General features: G+C 31.3%; 1 protein-coding gene across 7 annotated transcripts in view; it reads left to right on the top strand.

Moving 5' to 3' along the window:
• Nucleotides 1–22,099, top strand: part of LOC143059765 (twitchin-like) — an 83,108-nt gene that overhangs the window by 34,237 nt on the left and 26,772 nt on the right. For 5 of the 7 annotated variants that reach the window (XM_076233325.1, XM_076233326.1, XM_076233323.1 and 2 more), the window contains 6 exons: nt 13,970–14,272; nt 14,905–15,255; nt 16,875–16,976; nt 18,520–18,822; nt 20,344–20,415; nt 21,601–21,618. In XM_076233325.1, coding sequence (XP_076089440.1) covers nt 13,970–14,272; nt 14,905–15,255; nt 16,875–16,976; nt 18,520–18,822; nt 20,344–20,415; nt 21,601–21,618 — 1,149 coding nt within the window. The remainder of the gene's footprint in view (nt 1–13,969; nt 14,273–14,904; nt 15,256–16,874; nt 16,977–18,519; nt 18,823–20,343; nt 20,416–21,600; nt 21,619–22,099) is intronic. The other 2 variants (XM_076233329.1, XM_076233324.1) reach the window with 2 other exon arrangements.

Below are 22,099 nucleotides of genomic sequence, written 5' to 3'. Positions count from 1 at the left end.
AAGTTGGTCCAAATCGGGGTCCAAAATTAAACTTTGTTTGATTTCATCAAAAATTGAATAATTGGGGTTCTTTGATATGCCAAATCTAACTGTGTATGTAGATTCTTAATTCTTGGTCCCGTTTTCAAATTGGTCTACATTAAAGTCCAAAGGGTCCAAAATTAAACTAAGTTTGATTTTAACAAAAATTGAATTCTTGGGCTTTTTTGATATGCTGAATCTAAACATATACTTAGATTTTTGATTATGGGCCCAGTTTTCAAGTTGGTTCAAATCAGGATCCAAAATTATTATATTAAGTATTGTGCAATAGCAAGAAATTTTCAATTGCACAGTATTCAGCAATAGCAAGAAATCTTCAATTGCACAGTATTGTGCAATTTATAGCAAGCAATTTTCAATTGCACAGTATTGCGCAATAGCAAGAAATCTTCAATTGCACAGTATTGTGCAATAGCAAATATTTTCAATTGCACAGTATTGCGCAATAGCAAGAAATATCTAATTGCACAATATTGTGCAATAGCAAGAAATTTTCAATTGATTGGAGTTATCTTTCTTTGTCCAGAATAGTAGTTGAATCAACTTAAATCATTGTTTTATACAATATACAATGTATATTCACTTTTACTACCAACTGATAAATTAAAACAATCTTTACCATTCAGTGATAACAAGCACTTTATTTTACATTTTAATATTTTATGATGTATTTAAATGAGTAGTTATTGTTGCAAACTCCATTAGGAATTTGAATTGAGATCAGTTTTGGAAAAAGGGAAAGGGGGATGTGAAAAAAAAATGGGGGGGGGGGGGGGGGGGGGGGGGGTTAAATTTTTCTCATTTCAGATTTCATAAATAAAAAGAAAATTTCTTCAAACATTTTTTTGAGAGGATTAATATTCAACAGCATAGTGAATTGCTCAAAGGAAAAAAAAAATATTTTAAGTTCATTAGACCACATTCATTCTGTGTCAGAAACCTATGCTGTGTCAACTATTTAATCACAATCCAAATTTAGAGCTGAATCCAGCTTAAATGTTGTGTCCATACTTGCCCCAACTGTTCAGGGTTCAACCTCTGCGGTCGTATATAGCTGCGCCCTGCGGAGCATCTGGTTGTGTTTTGGTCTAATTTTCTCATACTTTATGCAATAGGTTTACTATATTTGTTGTATGGAATGATTGTAAGGTGTACATGTCTAGCGGGTAGATGTCATCTGACCTTGACCTCATTTTCATGGTTCAGTGGTTATAGTTAAGTTTTTGTGTTTTGGTCTGTTTTTCTCATACTTTATGCAATAGGTTTACTATATTTGTTGTATGGAATGATTGTAAGGTGTACATGTCTAGCGGGCAGATGTCATCTGACCTTGACCTCATTTTCATGGTTCAGTGGTCAAAGTTAAGTTTTTGAGTTTTGGTCTTTTTATCTAATACTATATGTCATCGGTCAACTATATTTGGTGTATTGAAATATTTTATGATCTATATGTCAGTCATGCAGGTTTTATTTGACCTTGACCTGGTTTTCACGGTTCATTGCTCAGTGTTAAGTTTTTGTGTTTTGGTCTATTTTCTTAAACTATAAGCAATAGGCTCAACTATATTTGTCATGTTTGTTGTATGGAAGCATTGTTAGCTGTACATGTCTGCCTGGCATATGGTTCAACTGACCTTGACCTCATTTTCATGATTCATGTTAAGTTTATGTGACAGTCGTAATAAAGCTTTATATTTAGGAGTATCAACATAATATCAATGATTAGTAAAGAAGGCGAGACATTTCAGTGTGTGCAGTCTTGTTTGCTTATTGATAAGGACGTTAGTTTTTTCTCATTTGAAGTGCTTAACCTTTGTGATTTGGGGCGTTTTATAGCTGACTATATGCAGTATAGGCTTTGCTCATTGTTGAAGGTTGTACAGTGAGTCGGTGACCTATAGTTGTTAATTTCTGTGTCATTTAGTCTCTTGTGAAAGTTGTCTCATTGGCAATCATTACCACATCTTCTTTTTATAAGTAGTCTTTTTTTTAATGTACTGTTACATTTGGTAAGTTAAGGGTGGTTGAATCTCCCTTCCTGTTGCACATTTTGTTCCCTTTGCAACTTGAAAGAGCTTTGCGTACAAAGCAAATGTCATGATCTACCCTGTTTTTTGATCATGTAAAATTTGATCATATATGGGGATGTCCTAACCATGCTTACTGTGACTTGGAGATATCATTGCTTTTTCTTTGTTTATGGTTTAATTTTTAAAACAGTTTAACTTTTAGGATGTCAGAAGTACCACACTGAGTTCAAGATTCACATTAAACTAATAGGAGAGAAATTTGTGTTTGAATTGTTATTTTAGTGGACTTGCTTGTCATCTCAAATTTCAGTCGTCTTAAAACATATTTTCTTCTTTCAATTTTAGGCGCTAGTTCTACAAGACAGCTCTTGTTTATACATGGTGATAAATTAAATATATTTATAATCCTTACACCAAAACCAAAAACTATTAAATAAGTTATCAAAATATTCTATATCTTCTTTTGTTCTTTTTATTAAGTTAAAGTGTTGAAGATCATTTAAGTAATGTAAATTTATCCCTACCTTTTTTCAACAAAACTAGGTACATTCATTAAAAGATTGTATTGCACCAACAAAGTAGTTCTGTTTTTAAAATATTGGTTTTAAACTTTTTAAATCTTATCAAATTAGTGAGAAATCTTACTCTTGAAGACAATTTTATTTGTAGGCTGAAAATGTTAATTAATATTTGTTTAATACTTTATCTTCATTGCAATTAAAGTATTGCTGCTTATTTTTGTTTCTCAGACAAATGAATCAATTTGAAAGTTCAAATTCTTTAAAAGGGCATTTGTATCAAGCTAAGACTTTGAATTAAAATTGATGCTTAACAAACATTTTTAACCTATAATATGATATCAAACAGACCAAGAGAAATAATAATGCTCTTATTGGCTATCAATTTAAATCTATATTGAAGTTTATATCAGTTTATATGACCATCAACAGTCTTCAGAGGTCACCTTGATGGTTAATTAGATGGCACATAGACTCAAATACACATGAAATGCTGATGCTGATACATATTATACAGTCCATGCATCATAAATTGTTATTTTAAGCTTTTTGGATCTACATTTTAGTATGTTATAAATCAAACATGAGAATTAATTCAAGTAAAACAAATTTGGCTTTTGGTATAAGAATGATAGGTATAATCAAATTACCACAATGTATAAAAAAAATTAAAGAAACAATATGTTTTAAGACAACTAAAATTTGATTTCATCCAAATCTGTGAACTTGAATTTGACATCTTATGTTCCTTTAAAGCAGGCAGTAGGATTAAATAATCTAAGTTTGACATGCAATGCTATACTGAACAGTTATGTTTGACAACTCAACTGTCAACTCTTATAGGAGAGAATACTATAAAGAAAAGAAAAAAATATTAAAAATAAGAGCACTTTGGAAATTTTTCCTCATTGAGAGAAAGGTTTATATGTTGTCATGACTTCATGGAAGTAGCTTTTGGACGTAACTGACCTTGACATTTCAGGAGACGGTCTGCATAAGGAGGTTTCATCTTTTTAATTAATATTTGGAGGCTTCTAGTAATAGAAAGAGAATTAAGCAGTGGCGGATCCAGAAATTTACATAAGTGGGAGCCCACTGACTGACCTAAGAGGGGGCCCGCTCAAGTCACGCTTCAATGATTCCCTATATAAGCAACCAAATTTTTTCCCAAAAAGGGGGGGCCCCCCCTAAATCCGCCTCTGTTAACACATTATAATTTTATATAAAAAAAATTTTTTTTAAATCCTTGGCTACTACAAACATTGTTAATTTCTTTACAAAGCCTAATAGATTAATCTGTTAATGTTTGCACAAAATGACTTACATTATAATTACAATTACTGGTAATTTGGCAAGTTCCAACACAAATACAATGTAGCAATCATGATATCAGATTTTTAAAGCATTTACAGTTGTATTTTCCATGTTATATAATCTCTCCTCTAGTCTGATGAGACTTCTCAAGGTCAGATAAGGTCAAATATGATTTATCTACATTATAATTAGTATGTGATGTATTTCACATCTGTTCTGTGTAAATAATTGTATAATTGCATGTCTGGGATAAAGATGTTTTAGCCAAGTTATGAAACATATACCCAAATATTTAATAATGATAAATACATTTCATATTTCTTTTTTCTTTTGATTTCTCAATTTAAACCCCGAAAGACCTTTAGTGGTTGGGGAGAGGTAAAGGCTACATTTGTGTGAATTAGTTAAGTTTTGGAAAATCTTTTTTTTTTTTTTTAAATCTAAATTTTTTTAATCAAACACCTCGACTTTTATTATTTTGGCTCTTTTAATTTTCATAGAATTTTATCAAAATATTTACTTTGACCCTTTGACAAATATATAAACATATTAAAAAAGTTGAACCACGCATTTTATCGAAAAAAAAATCATGGAAAAGCTTAATATTTCCTAACATAGAGTGCTATTAAAACTTTAGCTAATTTTTACAGAGTTATCTCCCTGTAGTGTTATGTATCCCAAATTTAGTGGAATTGTAGATAGTTTCTGTTTAATTTTTTCAATTTTTTTTTACTCATACAATTTAGAGCTTTACATATTGTTAATTTGTGTCAAAACTTTTTGTTAAGTAAAGTTGTCTTTTATTCAAAAAGATTTGTTATACAATTTTTTTTATAGGAAAACCAAACCTTGCTATAATAATTTTTAATCTAAAATATTTGGTTAAATTTTTGATTTTTCAATTATTTAAATTGTACTTATTATTGTCTAGTAATTTGATTGTTATATATTTAAAATGAAATAAAATCATTAAAAAGATATGATATAAGCTTGGTTTACACTAGGGGAAACAAAAACAAGTTGAGACAAAACTTTAATCAAATAAATAAATAGAATTTAGACTATTCTGAATCATTGAAAACCTCACATGGTTTGTAAAAAATCCAAATGCCTTCAAAAATTGAAAACAAATGTGTTGGCATAAGAGGTACATTCATGTTCATGTATTTTGAGAATTGGATGTGACAATATAAGTTGATTATTTGACATGATACAAAAATCATGTTTTAATTAGCAGTAGTGATGGAACCATTACACCCCACATGAAGCCTTGGTGATTACACAATACCCCCTGGTGATCCTCTGTATCAGATGAACTTTGTTATTACTATGGATGCACACTCTTTATTTAGATGTGAAACATGTGCTACACAGAAATATGGCTGACTTCTGATTGGGATTTGATTTTCTGAAGATCGGTAAAAAGTGTGTGTGTTTTAATCCTCTCCTCTTATGATTTATTTCCAAAAAAAAATCAGTTTAAAGAATATTTGAATATTTATCATTATGTTCTATATTAGATTTTTTAATGAACTATAAAACAATTAAGTGGTTTATGTTAAACATCCTTTCGTAAAATTAGTAATGATATTTAAGGGGGAAGGGTAGAAGTATTATTGTCGAGCCTGCAACTTTTGTTGCAGAAAGCTCGACATAGGGATAGTGATCCGGCGGCGGCGGCGGCTACGGCGGCGGCTACGGCGGCGGCGTTAGCTAACTTCTTAAAAGCTTTATATTTTAGAAGGTGGAAGACCTGGATGCTTCATACTTTGTATATAGATGCCTCATGTTACGAAGTTTCCGTCAGTCACATGTCCAATGTCCTTGACCTCATTTTCATGGTTCAGTGACCACTTGAAAAAAAAGTTCAAATTTTTTGTAATGTTGAATTCTCTCTTATTAAAAGTAATAGGATAACTATATTTGATATGTGCGTACCTTGCAAGGTCCTAATGTCTGTCAGACAGTTTTCACTTGACCTCGACCTCATTTCATGGATCAGTGAACAAGGTTAAGTTTTGGTGGTCAAGTCCATATCTCAGATACTATAAGCAATAGGGCTAGTATATTTGGTGTATGGAAGGACTGTAAGGTGTACATGTCCAACTGGCAGGTGTCATCTGACCTTGACCTCATTTTCATGGTTCAGTGGTTATAGTTAAGTTTTTGTGTTTTGGTCTGTTGTTCTCATACTATATGCAATAGGTCTACTATATTTGTTGTATGGAATGATTGTAAGGTGTACATGTCTAGCGGGCAGATGTCATGTGACCTTGACCTCATTTTCATGGTTCAGTGTTCAAAGTTAAGTTTTTGAGTTTTGGTCTTTTTATCTAATACTATATGCCATAGGTCAACTATATTTGGTGTATGGAAATATTTAATGATCTTTATGTCAGTCGTGCAGGTTTTATTTGACCGTGACCTCATTTTCACGGTTCATTGCACAGTGTTAAGTTTTTGTGTTTTGGTCTATTTTTCTTAAACTATAAGTAATAGGTCAACTATATATGTTGTATAGAAGCATTGTTAGCTGTACATGTCTGCCTGGCATGGTTCATCTGACCTTGACCTCATTTTCAAGGTTCATTGGTCTTTGTTTAGTTATCTTGGTTAATGTTAAGTTTATGGTACAGTTGTTATAAAGCTTAGCTTTTTACTTAGGACTATCAACATAATATCAATGATTAGTATAGAAGGCGAGACATTTCAGCGTGTGCACTCTTGTTTTAATTTATACAGACATTTTCTGTTTTGTTTCATTGAAAAACAGACTCCATTTCTTCTCTAACATATCTATTAAAGGCATGCACCTACCATTTGTCTGTATTCTTTTTTTGGAGGGGGGATGTCATATTTTGTTTATTTATTCATAACTTTATACATATTTTCTACATATTTTTTATCAAATTCTTTTGGTTTTACTTTCTTTCCATAAATTTTGGTGAAATTTTAGGTCCTATTTCCAAACCAAACATCCTCAATTCTCAAACTAAAGGCCTGTTGGCACGAATTGTCCCAATGTGCGGTTTTTCTCTCTGGTGCGTTTTCCTCGACGTATTTTCTTCTCTGTGCTTTATTTGTTTGGATTGCAGGATGCTCACTATAATAATCATGTTTATGCTAGTAAATGATTGGTTAAGGTATTGACCCTTTATTTATATGATTGTGCAATTTACATGATGATGTATCAATTGAAAATTTCAATCTTGATATGCGTCAAAAAAGAAACATGCAAAAAGGGGGGAGACATTTAAGTATCTTAATTTTATAAGTTAATTATGGCATAAGCATAAACCTTTCCAGTCAATATGACTAAGACACCTTCTGTTGACTTATTTCTGTGAAATTTAGATATTTATGATATGCTTTATGATTTGAATGGAATGAAACAAAAATTTTCTGTGGAACTTAGTAAACAGGGCAAGCTCCATATTTATTGACATCATATATTATGTGATTTTGTTGAGAAAGGGAGATAATCCAGTTTTGTAAAATTTTTGAATTTAAAAAATAATTAAAAAATTCCATGCAGAGAGTTTTTTATAAAACATATTTTACAGTGGCGGATCCAGGGGGGGATTCCGGGGGGTTGGAACCCCCCTTTTTTTTTGGCCGATCAATGCATTTGAATGGGAGCATATAGCTGGAACCCCCCTTTACTCTGAGTTGGGAACCCCCCCCCCCTTTTAAAATGGCTGGATCCGCCACTGTTTTACTATGATTGATTCCATTGCCTGCGGTCCAGTAAAGAGTGTCATATCGTTTATTATGACATGTTTGTTTTGAAATATTCCTATGGACAAGCATCAGGTAAAACAAGTTTAGTTTGAAAGTCTTAATGAAACACACCTGTAAGTAATTATTCTGGAAAACAAGCTTTCCCACATGTTTTAATTGCATCATAACAGTATCTTATGTTTCAACAAAGACAATGCTCTTTCATCTAATTGTTTTATACTTATAACTGATAAACAAGTTGACAGATTGATTGCATGTGTGTAATAGAAAGCAGCTTTTGGTCACATCATCAAGGCATAAATGAACAAATTCAGTGTGGTTGGTCTCATTAGCACATGGTTTATAGATTTTATGATTTGTGATTATATTTTTTACAGCATGGTTAATTGAGAGGAGGAGGCATAGGGAGAAGGGGCAAGGGGGTATGAGTAGTTTTCATCCAAATTAAAAAAAAGAAATCAAAATGAGTCTTTTTACGCATCACATATGGATATGATAGAATTCCGAAAAATTATACACCAAACCCTGAAATCCTTAAAAAAGGGCTCTTTTGCCTTTGTTTATTGTTTTTTGGCAAAATGACCCATTAATCTAAGGTAAATTGGTCAAGTTGTGCTTTCTTGTACATGTAGTTTATAGTGCTTATTGCTATTACCACGATTACCATGCCATTTGGCAGTCCAGCCAAAACTGATTGTCTGCTGTAGTTAATGGACAAATGTTACGTAAGGTAAACAGACTTTGTTGTGTAAGGTAAAACTAAAACATGCCTTCTCTAAGGACATATGTTAACCTGTAATTGCTTATATCCATGTGATTTTAACTCTTGATGGAGAGCTGTCTCATTGGCATTCATACAACACCTCCTTAATTTTCGACTTGTTGCTCTAAGTAGTTCAAAGAACATTGATACATGTTATTCCTACTACTGACCATTACTGGTTTGGATGGGGAAAACAAGGGGTCAAAAATCAAATATTCGTATAATATTTTGCATTGGTTATCCTTGACGAACTTGACAAATAATTGCAACTATTATGTAATGTCTCTCTGATTGAAACACATTTTAGTATTTTGAAAAGAAGTTTGAATATTGAAGTACTTGAAGAGATGTTGGGTACCATTAAGGAAACAGCAACCCAACAACATGAAACTCTACAAAAAAATAGAGGTAAACTCAAATATTTTGAGATTACGAAAATTTGTCTACAGAAACAATATGTCAAGCTCTAAATCTTAAACAATCTTCAAAAGACATGAATAAATTTAACATCGGTAGACAAAAAAACACTAGATGTCCTTCCATTCATCTATCCTTATTCTTCCATACTATCTGGATATTGAAGGTTAATCATTTGTATACTCCTATGATGAAAAGTTTTGACTTTTTTTTTAAACTCCCCCCCCCTTTGCAGCCATAATATATTAAATGAGTGACAGAATGACAAAAATTTTGCAGAATGTTATAATTGTGCTATTAGTTTCTTGGGAATTAGTGATGGAAATGTAACGAAGTGATCTTTTTAACAATGTTTCATTTCTTTTCTCAATTTTATCAATTAATGATTAAGTTTTTTGGGATTCAGGAAAGAATGCTTTGCTGTTTGTTGCTGTGTTACATATATTTTTTTGTTATTTATTTTTTTTTGTACAATAATTAGGATGTTAGTTTTCTTGTTTGAATTGTATTACATTTGTCATTCTGGTGCCTCTAATAGCTGATTATGTGTAAAGGCTTTGCTCATTGTTGAAGGCCATATGATGACCTATAAGTAGAAAATGTCTGTGTCATTTTTTGGTCACTTGTGAATAGTTGTCTCATCAACAATCACACCACATCTTCTTTTTTATAATTAATATTTTTCTGGAGATTGGCATTCAACCTTTATTTTTACGGGGGAATTAATCAATTTGGTATAATTACTTTTTGTATGACAAGTAGAATTTTCTGCTAAAAGTAAAGTTTTTTTTTTTATAACGATCAGGAAATGTCATTATTAACCGTCTTAATGCATTTTTTTGAATTTGAATGAAATCTTTTATAGCATTGAAAATTTGAAGAGGAGTAAAAACCATCAAAAACTGTAGCTTTCTTTTCTTAAATGTAGGAAAGTTTGTTGATTCATAAAGCAACAATTCCTATAGGATGATTCATGGTGATGAGTTTATTTTCAATTAAGATTACAAAAACAAGAAGGAAAAGTTACATGGAAGTTCATCAAGTTTTCGCCTTCAAAAACCCTTGAATCAGAAGTTTTACTATATGTTAATTTACTTATGATACTTGTTGTATGTCAAAAATGTATGTGCTTTAAGCATGTCAAAAGATTTTCATTTCAGATGCTCTTTAATTATTTGGTGAGACCTGTTGGCATTAGATGCTATTTCATATGTGAACAGCTAGGCCATTATAATTTTCATCACTTTTTCTGAAATTTCCAACAGGATATGCAAGTACAGTGACCAATAGTTGTTAATTTCAGTGCAATTTGGTCTCTTGTGGAGTGTTGTCTTACCTCAACTTTTATTTTTAAAGTTATTTAAATACTGAGAGTGAAATATTTATTTTTGTTCCATCAAATCTAGAAAATGTCTTCTGCTATGTCTGTGTATATAAAATTTGCGAAATCAAAAAAAAAAAAAAAAACAGGATATCCTAAAACCAAAAATGAAAAACAAAATACATTAAACCAACCCAACCAAACAGTCTTTTATATGTTTTGGAGTTTATTATAACGTCCATTTTCACTGAACTAGTACACATTTTTATTTAGAGACCTGATGAGGCCCACCTCCGGGTGCGAGATATTCTCACTGCATTGAAGACCCATTTGTGGCCTTTCGCTTTTATCTCCACTTTGGTTGGGTTGTAGTCTCTTTGACATATTCCCCATTAATCCATTCTCAATTTCATTTTCTAATTTCCTTTACCCTTCCTTTGACATTGTTAGCAAGAGGTTCCAATCATTGTCCTCTTACATCATAGACATTTTTCAAATGTTGTATCAAAGTTCTAGTAGTAAAAATTTATAAGTCATTATCATCAAAGTTCTAGTAGTAAAAATTGATTGCACTTTAAACATTTGTCTCAGTCACTGTGTCAGTGTGTATGAGGTACATTGTTGTATTCAAAACATATCATGTTGTATTAAGCACTGGATGGTAAACCTTTTTAACCATGTTTATTCAACATGACATTAAATTGAAGTCATACTGATTGTAGTGCACTTATACCCCCTTTTCTAAGGAAATTACCATTTGGCTCAGCACAATGTTGAATTTAAAACACATAAATGTCATGACATACTCATTCTAATTTATGAAGTATTTGACACTGGATGGTATTAACATTTTCTATCCATTTATATTCAAAATGACATTAAATTGTAGTCATACTGAATACCTATGTAAAATTTGGCGTTGGACATAAGGAATCTATTATTCTTTTATTGCATATGTATTTAAAACATGATTAATGACAATGGTAATAATATATTACAATAAAAGATGAAAAGGTTTCTTATGTCCAGTGTCAAGTATTACATGGCAGTGGCAATAATACATGTAGTGCTTTTATACCATGTATACCTGCTTTCCTAAATGCTCTCGTCTATTGAAAGTGGTTTATTGTATTTGATTGTAATTTACCCTTCTGATTGTTACAATAGGCTTGCACTTCAATCTATTTACCTCATCAGAGTCATTATAAGTATCAAAGATTACATTTATCTATCTCTCCCACATCAAAGTGAGTTATAAATACATGTTTAGCATATACATTGTACAACCAGTAACAATAAACATTTTGCTGATGCTGAACATGCTGATGTTGGATATTGGAAAAATTGAATAGAAAATTTGACTGCATGGCCTCTTTTTCATTTCTTTTGGTACAGGACCCACAACTATGTCAATGTATGATTTTTTGTTAACTGGTATATATTTGAAAGTACATATTTTATCTCTACTTAACATTTTTGTTTGCAAAAAAAATAGATAAGAGAGCCTTATGATATTTTGTAGATGACATATTCAATGCTCAGCTCTATGAATTATCTTTACACAAAATCTGTATGAAAATTCACGTAAGAGGGAGTTCCTGCTTTGCAGTATCTAAATATTTGCACCTATTGGTAAATTGAGTTATGTTTCTGGAGTAAATAGTCAGACTTGACGGGTTGTATTGCAGATTGTATTGTAATGTGTAGTGAAGGTAGTACATAAGTACCTGTTACTATTTATTGATAATTATCACCATATGTTCCACCTTTATCTTTTGTTTTATCTGTCATACAGACTCAGGTTAACCAAATTATTGTGCTTCATGTAGTTATTCTATTAAGCTGTGTTTTTTCTTTGTTCTACATTTAGAGACTCAATTCACAAAAAATCTTACAAATGTCTTATGAATAGAAACACTTGTCTAAGTCATAAACATTTCAGTATAACTTTTGTTCAAATCAATTATAGTCATAAGATTTCTAATAAAAAAAAGCACCTGCAAGCTAAAAACACTGAAAAATTCAAAGACATCTTGATTTTATACAAAATTTAGTCCTGGATTGGGTGAAGTTTGGCACCTATTAAAATTTATACCTGCTGATTTGTTTGCACTTGTCCTAAGTCAGGAACCTGATGTTCAGTGGTTGTCATATGATGATGTGATTCATGGTATTTCTCGTTTCTCAATTTTTATATAGATTGGACCATGGGTTTACACTAGTCATTTATGGGACCCTTTTTAGCTTGCTGTTCGGTGTGAACCAAGGTTCTGTGTTGTAGGAGGTACTTTGACCTATAATAGTTTACTTTTGCAAATTTTTACTTGGATGAAGAGTTGTCTCATTGGCACTCATACCACATCTTCTTATATCATGTGTATTTAGCAACGGATCTGTAGACAAAAAACGACTAAAAACAGATTGACAACCTACTTACCAATGTTATGTTGGATGATCATAGAAAAAAATGACCAATTATCGTAGCTACTAAAATGCTTTCCTTGTTTATGTTTATGACATCACAGATTGATGTTTGGTTGTAAAAGGAAAAATACGACAGGTAGCACTAATGGAATAGGAATTGTATTGTTGACCCTTTCAGAGCACCTGAGTCCACTCATGGGTTTAGTGTTGCATAATTTTTAGCTTTTCTTTATAATGTTTGTGGCCTGCTTGTCTTTTTAGGTTTCGTTCATTGTCTCAACAAATATTAGTTCAGCCCAACTGAAGTTCCCCTGGAAATTCCCCTGGAAATTCCATAATACCGGTATCTGTTCCTGGTTGAAGAAATATTCTGTTTTACCCTTAGGGAGCAATCTACTTCACCCTGCCTTGATGGGTTTCTTGTTGCTCAAATTATTTTTTAGCATGTAATAAACAGAATTTGAAATTTAATTATTTTATATGTTCTTGCATCCCACCCCTTTATAACAGATTGCTGAAATGATAAAAGCTGTTTAGTGTATATAATGGATACATCTAGTAACCGGACATTTCAAAGATCTGTTTTAAATTAATTTTAAAGTTAAAGTGATGTTTTGGCAACAATTATGAATGAGGAAATTGGAAAGTTTAAATTATTGAGATAAGATAAGTTTTAGCTTGATATAGTGTCTTGAAAGGTAAGTTTATCTATAGTAAGATTTTGAAAAAGAATGGAATAGGAAAATATATCTCGAGTTTGAAAATGATTGACACATGTAATATATATATAAACAATATCTCTCTTGGCACTGAACATGTAAGTATGATGTATCACTACTGAAAGACACTTTGTATTCACTTTGAATTGTAATCCTGTTAATTGAGGTTTTCTTTTATCAATAATTTGCATGACAATGAAAAAGCATTTTGGCATGGGATCATTATCACAAAACAGGTTTTTTTTCAGTTGGAAAATTAGAAGGTTATTATCAGATTCACATTTTATGTCATTGAAGTCCAATGAATGATGAAGACCTTTGATGACTTCAATATATTTAACTTTAGTAATTATATATATCTTTTCAATGATGTCGGAGTGCTGGTCTAATGGATATGTGTAATTTATATTTTTTGGAATGTCTAATATGTGCATTTTTAAGTTTCTTTGAATTTCTTTGAGAAATTTTAATACTTTTAGCCTAAACAAAAGTATTTTGGTTTCATATACTGACACTTTAGGCAAATTTGTTGAGAATAAAATTTATACACAAAACAGTAACGTTTTACAAATTATTAAAGTAAGATGATAAGCATTTTTCTCAACAGAAACTCTTATAGAAAGAGTCCAAGAGTATCTTAAATCCTGTTGAATAATTTTCAAATTTATGTTTTGTTTCAGTTCGCCCTGGAGTACCTATTACACGCCCTGAGATTATTGATGAAGACGCAACCAGTGCCAGACTACGTTGGCAGAGAGTTTACACACCACCATATCGTCATAGTGAACCAATCAGCTACCAGATTGAGCAACAAGAAGCACCTCACAGAAACTGGCGCCCTCTAGCAAGGGGAATAACCATGACTGAACATACAATTACAGACCTCATGCCCAAGAAGGACTATTTGTTCAGAATCAGGGCGGAGTCACAAAATGGTGACATCAGTGCACCAACTCCACCAATATCATACTACAAATCACCAAGTAGGTTTTTATTACTGAGTATTTATCATTATTCGTGGCATACATGATTTTCTTGATTTTCATGGGTACAGTGTATATTTATAAGGAAATAACAAATTTAGATCTTCAACAAACATAAAAAAAAGTATAAATTTTCTATAGGCTTCTGTAACAACTTTTGCCAAATCACAAAATCAAATATTTTAAAAATTTTACTCTACAGTAATGGGGAAATTGGTATCCACGAAAAATAGATGAATCCAATAGTCATGATAGTTGAAAAGACCCAGCTTTTACAGTAGCTGTCATTTTAAACACATTTCTAACAAAAATATTTTAGCAAAATTTTCTAGTGTTTGATTGTTGATGGAAGCAGTGAAACAATTCAAAAGGGACAACATAATATTATATTTATAGTAAATAACATTAAATGAAAAGCTGTCCTCATAGATTTACTGGATTGTTCTACTTTTTTATTCTAGATGTATATTATATCTCTTATGCAATTAACTGCTATAGTAGCTAATAGTAACTATATATTCTTTATTGCTTATCTAGTTGTTTGATGTGTTGGCTGCTGCGTTTAATGCTTTTGTTTGATTAAGTTTGATAATATTATATTCTGTTATATTTATGTATTTGTTTTCTTTCAGCAAATGAAGTTGACTTTGAAAACCAAAATGTTGATTTGAATAATTTACCAATGAAATTAGAAAATGAAATTTTTACTAATTTGAGGGAAATAGATGACTGCTTAGATTCAAACAAAAATGGCATTTGTGTCAAAGATGACATTCAATCCACCCAGAGTCATAACCTTGAAAATAAAAAGAGTGTTAGGTCAAATGACACTGATAATCAGAATAATAATGAAGCTATGGAGACCAATATGAAAGAAGATAATGTTAAACACAATGATGATTCAGAGTTATCACATGATTATTTGTGTAACTCTTACAAAAATGAAATTGTTGATTCTGATACTGATGAAAATGATTTTGAAGGTAAAAAAATCTCAATCCCTGAACTTTTGATTTCATTCACAAACTTATTTGACCTTACAGTCTTAATGACAGATCCTAGCCTTGCAATTTATAACTTTTTCTTGTCCATTTCCAAACAAAGTTACGACTTTTGACCTCAATAGCACCCTAAAAGTGTTTGACCTCACAGTCTTAACAATTGATAAGTGACGACCTTCACATCTTCACATGATGCACTAATTTCTCATATGTAAAGGCTTGCATGAAGTTTAATTTTTTAGTCTACTAATTATTTTTGGCGTCATTATTTTACTTTCCTTTAAGCATGTTGTTTTCTTTTCTTTTACTTATTTCAGCACTTTTGGTTCAGTATAGTAAGAATATTTTTTTAGCAGATTTAAGCATGAGGCATAAATGCTGTTTTACTGTGGTTGGTTTTGTTTTTATTCTAGTGAGACATGTAACAAAAATATTGGCATTAAATCCTTATTAATAGTCAAGTTGAATTCTGATAGATATAGAGTGATTCACTGATTTAATAAACCTTCAGTTCACATGCACAGTCAAACCTGCTGTAAAGGTCAAATTTGGAATCTTACTGTATATCTATTCCTGGTTATTATAAAATTTAAACCTTTAAGGTGGTACCTAACACCTGAACTAAAATTAATTTGGCTCGTTTAATTTTCTTAAAATTTTGACAAAGTATTTACTTTGATCCTTTGACAAAAATATAAAAAATTTTTTTAAATTGAACCAACTGTTTAATCAGAAAAATTACACTGGTTATATAGCAATTTGACAAACACCTATTTTGATCATTGAAAAGCTTAATATTCCCTTAAGAACACAACGTCATTAAAACGTTCTGCTGATTTTACAGAGTTATCTCCCTGTAGTGTTAGGTACCACCTTAGGTAGCTATTTTTACAAATTGTTTTATTGAACTAACCAATTTGAAAAAAAGTTTATGCATGATTTGATCTGCGTCGGATAGAATTGACCTTATGCAAACGAAAATTAAATACCTCTATTAACCTATTTTGGGTTGAAATAATTTCTACGGAAAGTCTGTAATTGTTCCAAAGGTAGGTTTTCATAAGAAGACAACCCTTTAAAACAAACCAAAATGCATCATTTTAATCTTAATTAGTTCAAAATCGATCAAAGTCTAATATCTTCAACTTCGTACTTTATTTGGCCTTTGTAACTTGTTTGGATTTGAGCATCACTGATGAGTCTTTTGTAGACGAAACGCCTGTCTGGTGTATATAAAAAAATTAGTCCTTGTATCTATGATGAGTTTATTTTATATATGTAGCTGTGTACATGCATAAGGTCGATTTCTATCAGCTCATTTGTTAATGCTTCTTACTCAGATGACCTTGAAAAGTCATTTGTAGTATTGTAATGGCAGTTTTTGAATGTGAGCTTTATTAATAATATTTCAACTTCCTATCAAGGACAGAAACTTGAAATTGGACATCAAAATCTTAAATCATGTAAATACAAAACTTCCACAAATTTTCAGAGAGCAAGCTACCTTTCCATGATATTGTAAATGACATTATGGATGTACCATTTTTAGATGGCTTATTCAATTAATCATCAATCTCATTATAAATAATTGATATTTACAGCACCATCACCCAGAATTCCCAGGAAGACTGTGGATTATAAGATGTTTGAACAGGACTTTTCAGTACCATCTAGATGCTATGTTGATCACCTTACTACATTCAGTAAGTACAAAGTGGTGGATTCAGGGGGATTCCAGAATGTAATTATTTTCAATTATAATTATAAGGCTCTTATATTTACTGTAAGAGATGTCTTCATCTGGTTTCTAATTTGTACACATTTATTATTTTTATTATTATACAGTATTTAAAACAGCGCATTATATAATATTAAAATTACTCTAAGTGCTTTACAACATATATCCATTCACATATATAAGTATTTACAATAAAATATGAAAGCCCATGTTAAAAAAATTCTAAAACAAACAGATTTTAAAAATATAGCACTGATAAACAATAAGATTTATATAAAATGGGCATGATTAAATTAAGGAGATATTGAATCCGTATATTGAATAAAAGTAAGTTAAAACTTCAAAAATATTTGCAAAAATGTTTCTAAAATGACCAATAAAAGTAAGTTAAAAATTCAAATTTTTTAAAGATTATTTTAAAAAGCAGTATTCTGATTTGTACACGATCTCCTGATTGATTAAATATTATATAAAAAAACCCAAAATATATAATATAGAATAATAGGTTGTTTCGTTGATACTGACTATATCATGTGGAATATGGGCGAGTTAAGATATTCCACATGATATAGTCAGTATCAAAAACGAAACTACCTATTATTCTGTTTATCGGTAATTATGACGTTACATAAGGTATTGCCTAATATTTTCAGTGATACAGCCAGTACATTGATACTTGAAAATATTAGGCAGTAAGATCAAAGGGAAAATATACGAATTACCGATAAATTCATTGATTATTGTAAAAACATTATTTCAGCATTTCAACATTTGATGACTAATATTTACCTGAAGTTATTTATTTCAAATAGATACAAAAGGGGTCTAAAAAAATTAAGTTGGAATGACAAAAAAAGTGTGAAAAAAATGTTCTACTCAATTATACACGGGAGGTATAGCAACAAAACATCACTGCAAACATAAGGTAAAATGATATGGCCTGGAAAGATAAACTAGTTATAGTAATTTACTGGTGTTTAAATCTTATTATCCCATTACGAGGATACAAATCAAGGTAAAAGAATAGGTAAATAAAACCTAAAGAAAACTAAGGGATTACGGTAGCATGAATCTCCATCATAAAACTTTTCTCAAAACTCACTGGAACAAAATTTGGACTGGTAGCACTAAATCCAATATATTTGTTGAAATATGCACCTGAGTAAGATAATTGTACTGAAAAGTTTTATGACTGTCAAAGCATGTCCATTGACAGTTAAAAGTTGTTTGTAAATGATAAAAGTGGATTAAGTCTTATCAATAAGGGAATATCAATTTTCATGGTTTTCTTGTGGGTTCAGGTGTACCACAGATTGAAATTTTCATAGAATAACAAATTTTCTATAAGGTTGTAATTGGTAAAACCACAAAATCAGATATCCATGAAAGTGAAAGTCTTTCCTCAATCCATGAACATTGGTACCCACAAAAATAATTTATTCACAGTAATACACAGGGCTAAGTAAAAAGAATTATTGGAAATTATTTCCTTATTAATTTCTTTCTAGTTCCACCAAGATTACCCTTGGATAAACCAGATATGACAGAGGATGGCCCATCAACTGTATCCCTGCGGTGGAGACCTGCACAGGTACCAGAAAGAACCAGAGACAAGTACCCAATCACATACAGTATTGAAGTGAAGAATCCACCTAATTTTGAATGGAATGATGTTGAATCTGGTCTGACTGGTCTCTCACATACACTGAAAGATATACATCCTGATGTGGATTACATGTTCAGAATCAGGGCCCACAATGAATTTGGAAGTAGTGAGGCAACACTTCCTGTTTCTCTATACAGACCTATAGGTGAGAAATATTCTTTGTATACATGACTAAGATTGAAACTTTGCATGTTCAGAATCAGGGCCAACAATGAATTTGAAAGTAGGGAAGCAACACTTCCTGTTTCTCTATACAGACCAATAGGTGAGAAATATTCTTTATATACATGATTGCAGGTGCATACATTATATGCTCAGAATAAGGGCCCACAATGAATTTGGAAGTAGTGAGGCAACATTTCCTGTTTCTATATACAGAACTATAGGTGAGATATACATGTGTTCTTCTTATACATGACTAGGGGTGCATAATTATATGTTCAGAAACAGGGCCCACAATGAATTTGAAAGTAGTTAGGCAACACTTCCTGTTTCTATAGGTTTGAAATATTCTTCTTATACATCATAATGTAGGTTGCATTCCTTATATGTTCAAAATTAGGGCCAATATTAGATTTTAGTATATAAATGTAAGGACCAAAGCAAAATATTCCTTTATGTATTTTGAAGTTGTGAACTATTCTGCTTTTGACCAGAGCAATGGGTTACCCGAGTTCAATTTACACCATGCTATGACTAAAATTTGTTTTTTTTTGCTAAAAATGGACTAAAAGAGGGACGAAAGATACCAAAGGGACAGTCAAACTCATAAATCTAAAACAAACTGACAACGCCATGGCTAAAAATGAAAAAGACAAACAAACAACAGCACACACGACACAACATAGAAAACTAAAGAATAAACAACACGAACCCCACCAAAAAACTAGGGGTGATCTCAGGTGCTCCAGAAGGGTAAGCAGATCCTGCTCCACATGCGGCACCCGTCGTGTTGCTTATGTGATAACAAATCCGGTAAATAGTCTAATTCGGTAGGTCACATTCATGAAAGGTAAGGGGATTGTAGTTACGATGTAAGGAACATATCCAATATCATTTGTGAAACGGTTATTCCATAACGGTCAACCAACTCGTGATGGCGTCCGTAAAATTTACGAAGGGATGATTTCAACTTCACCATTTGGAACTCTTGGTTTAATAGCTTCCTTGTGAGCAGCAACCCTCTATCAAGAAAATCATGATAGGAAATGCAAGCACAGGAATATCGTATCAATTGGGAGATATATACCCCGTATGCAGGTGCTGCTGGAATGTTGCTACTTAGAAATGGAAAGTTCACAATTGGAAAGCTGAAATCATCTCTTTTGTCGTAAAGTTTTGTTTTCAACCGACCCTCATTGTCAATTTCTAGATGTAAGTCAAGATATGAGGCCGACTTAACTGTATCTGTAGTATCCTTTATCTCTAGCTTGATTGGATAGATGCGTTCCACATAGTCTAACTGTTCTAAGATTTTCAAAAATAATTTAGAGGTCAAAATACAGCTTCAGTAATAGACAGATGTTAGTACCACATTTCAAACGCTACAAAATAACCCTAAGTTCTTTGTTTAAATATCTTCTCAAGTTTTAAAAGTTTTGCTTTCTTATAAAGATTTAAAAATGGAAAAACTTATTTATTTTTATTGATTTATATGTATTTTCAGAGGTAGAACAGTATTATGATGATGAATACGACTCAGACTATGAAGTTCCCTTTGTTACCCTTGGAGATTGTGGTAAGGTCAAAGTTTACCATACTTTTGAGTCAAAAGTGCAATTGATATTACTGGTTCATGAAAAAAGATATGCATGTACATGTAAAATTGAGAATGGAAATGGGGAATGTGTCAAAGAGACAACAACCCGACCAAATAAAAAACAACAGCAGAGGGTCACTAACAGGTCTTCAATGTAGCGAGAAATTCCCGCACCCGGAGGCGTCCTTCAGCTGGCCCCTGAACAAATATATACTAGTCCAGTGATAATGAACGCCATACTAATTTCCAAATTGTACACAAGAAACTAAAATTAAAATAATACAAGACTAACAAAGGCCAGAGGCTATATATATATGTATATAAATAAGTTTTAAAATCATCAGAATTATGGAAATCATTTTTTAAATTTTTTTTTGTATGCTCAATGCTACTGCTATTTGAAACTATATTTAAACGAAGGAATTAAAACCAGAATACTTGGTAAATTAGGAAAAGTAGTGGACAGGATAACCTTTTAGATTGATTATTTTTATGCATAGGGTCTAAAAAGTAACCATATTGGAATTTCATTTTATTGTTAGACTCATTTTTGTGTATAAATATAAATTTTTGCAATTATAGTATATACATATATTCAATATTGTGATTTCAAAATATGTATTCTTCACCAATGCTTAAACAGTACATGATGAGGGTGTGTATGGGGTTTATAGAATAGTCAGAGAAGAGGAGGGGGAGAAAAGAAAATTATAAAAAATTTCAATTAGAGAATAATGTAGTGCTAAAATATTAAGAAAAGAGAATAATCAGCAAAACAAAAAAAAAAGAAAAATATAGAACTTTAAAAAAGGTGAAAATCTGATTGTTGAGGACTTAAATTATCACGCATAGAGGGTTACTGTAAACTTAGAAATTATTGTGAGGTTTTTATTAATGCAAATAATGCGACAGAGTAAATTCTTATATCTGATAAATCTCACAATTTTGTCCATTTTTCAAAAATCGCAATAATAAATGCTCACAATAATTTCTGAATTCACTGTGAGTATTCAATTTTTCAACTGTATAATGTCATCCTTGAGGAGTTTTGAAGAGATGACTGCTTAGATTCAAACAAAGATTTTGAGGAACATGGTGTTGCTTTATAGAATGTTTGATTGTTGATATTTATAGACTGACAAAGATAATTACATTGTATTTCAGAAGCTCCTATTGAAGAAGGTACAGTGGTACTGACAAAATTACCAGACTCTAAACTTTTAACAAGGCACAACATATTTATAAAATTATCAACAAAATATTTTCATAATATCAAAGCTGTGAAAAGAAATGGAAATCCAAGATTCAAAGGATTTAGGTTTTTGTGAAAACTAATTTTAGAAATATTGTTCGAACTATATTTGTGCCTTGTTCCTGTTAAATTATATGCTATCAGATTTTCCAAAGTTCTAACATATTTGAATCAGTTTATTTCTAGTAACTTCTGGTTTTAGACAAATTAAAAAAATGGGGGGAATGTATGGGCAGTTGTACTAATATTTCAAATATGATTTTCTGTTTTTACGTAGAAATAATTTCTGATTCAAATTCAAATTGCAACTTACTTGAATTTTACACAAATTCATCCATCTGATTGGCTAATACATTGCCTCTATCTGGTAAAGCAGATCTAAATTAAAGTTCTTGCATACTGTTTCCTGGA

Source organism: Mytilus galloprovincialis, chromosome 14 (genome assembly GCF_965363235.1).
Source record: "Mytilus galloprovincialis chromosome 14, xbMytGall1.hap1.1, whole genome shotgun sequence".
NCBI classification, from domain to species: domain Eukaryota; kingdom Metazoa; phylum Mollusca; class Bivalvia; order Mytilida; family Mytilidae; genus Mytilus; species Mytilus galloprovincialis.
The sequence above is the reverse complement of the archived record's forward strand: the minus strand, read 5'-3'. Positions and strand labels throughout refer to the sequence as shown.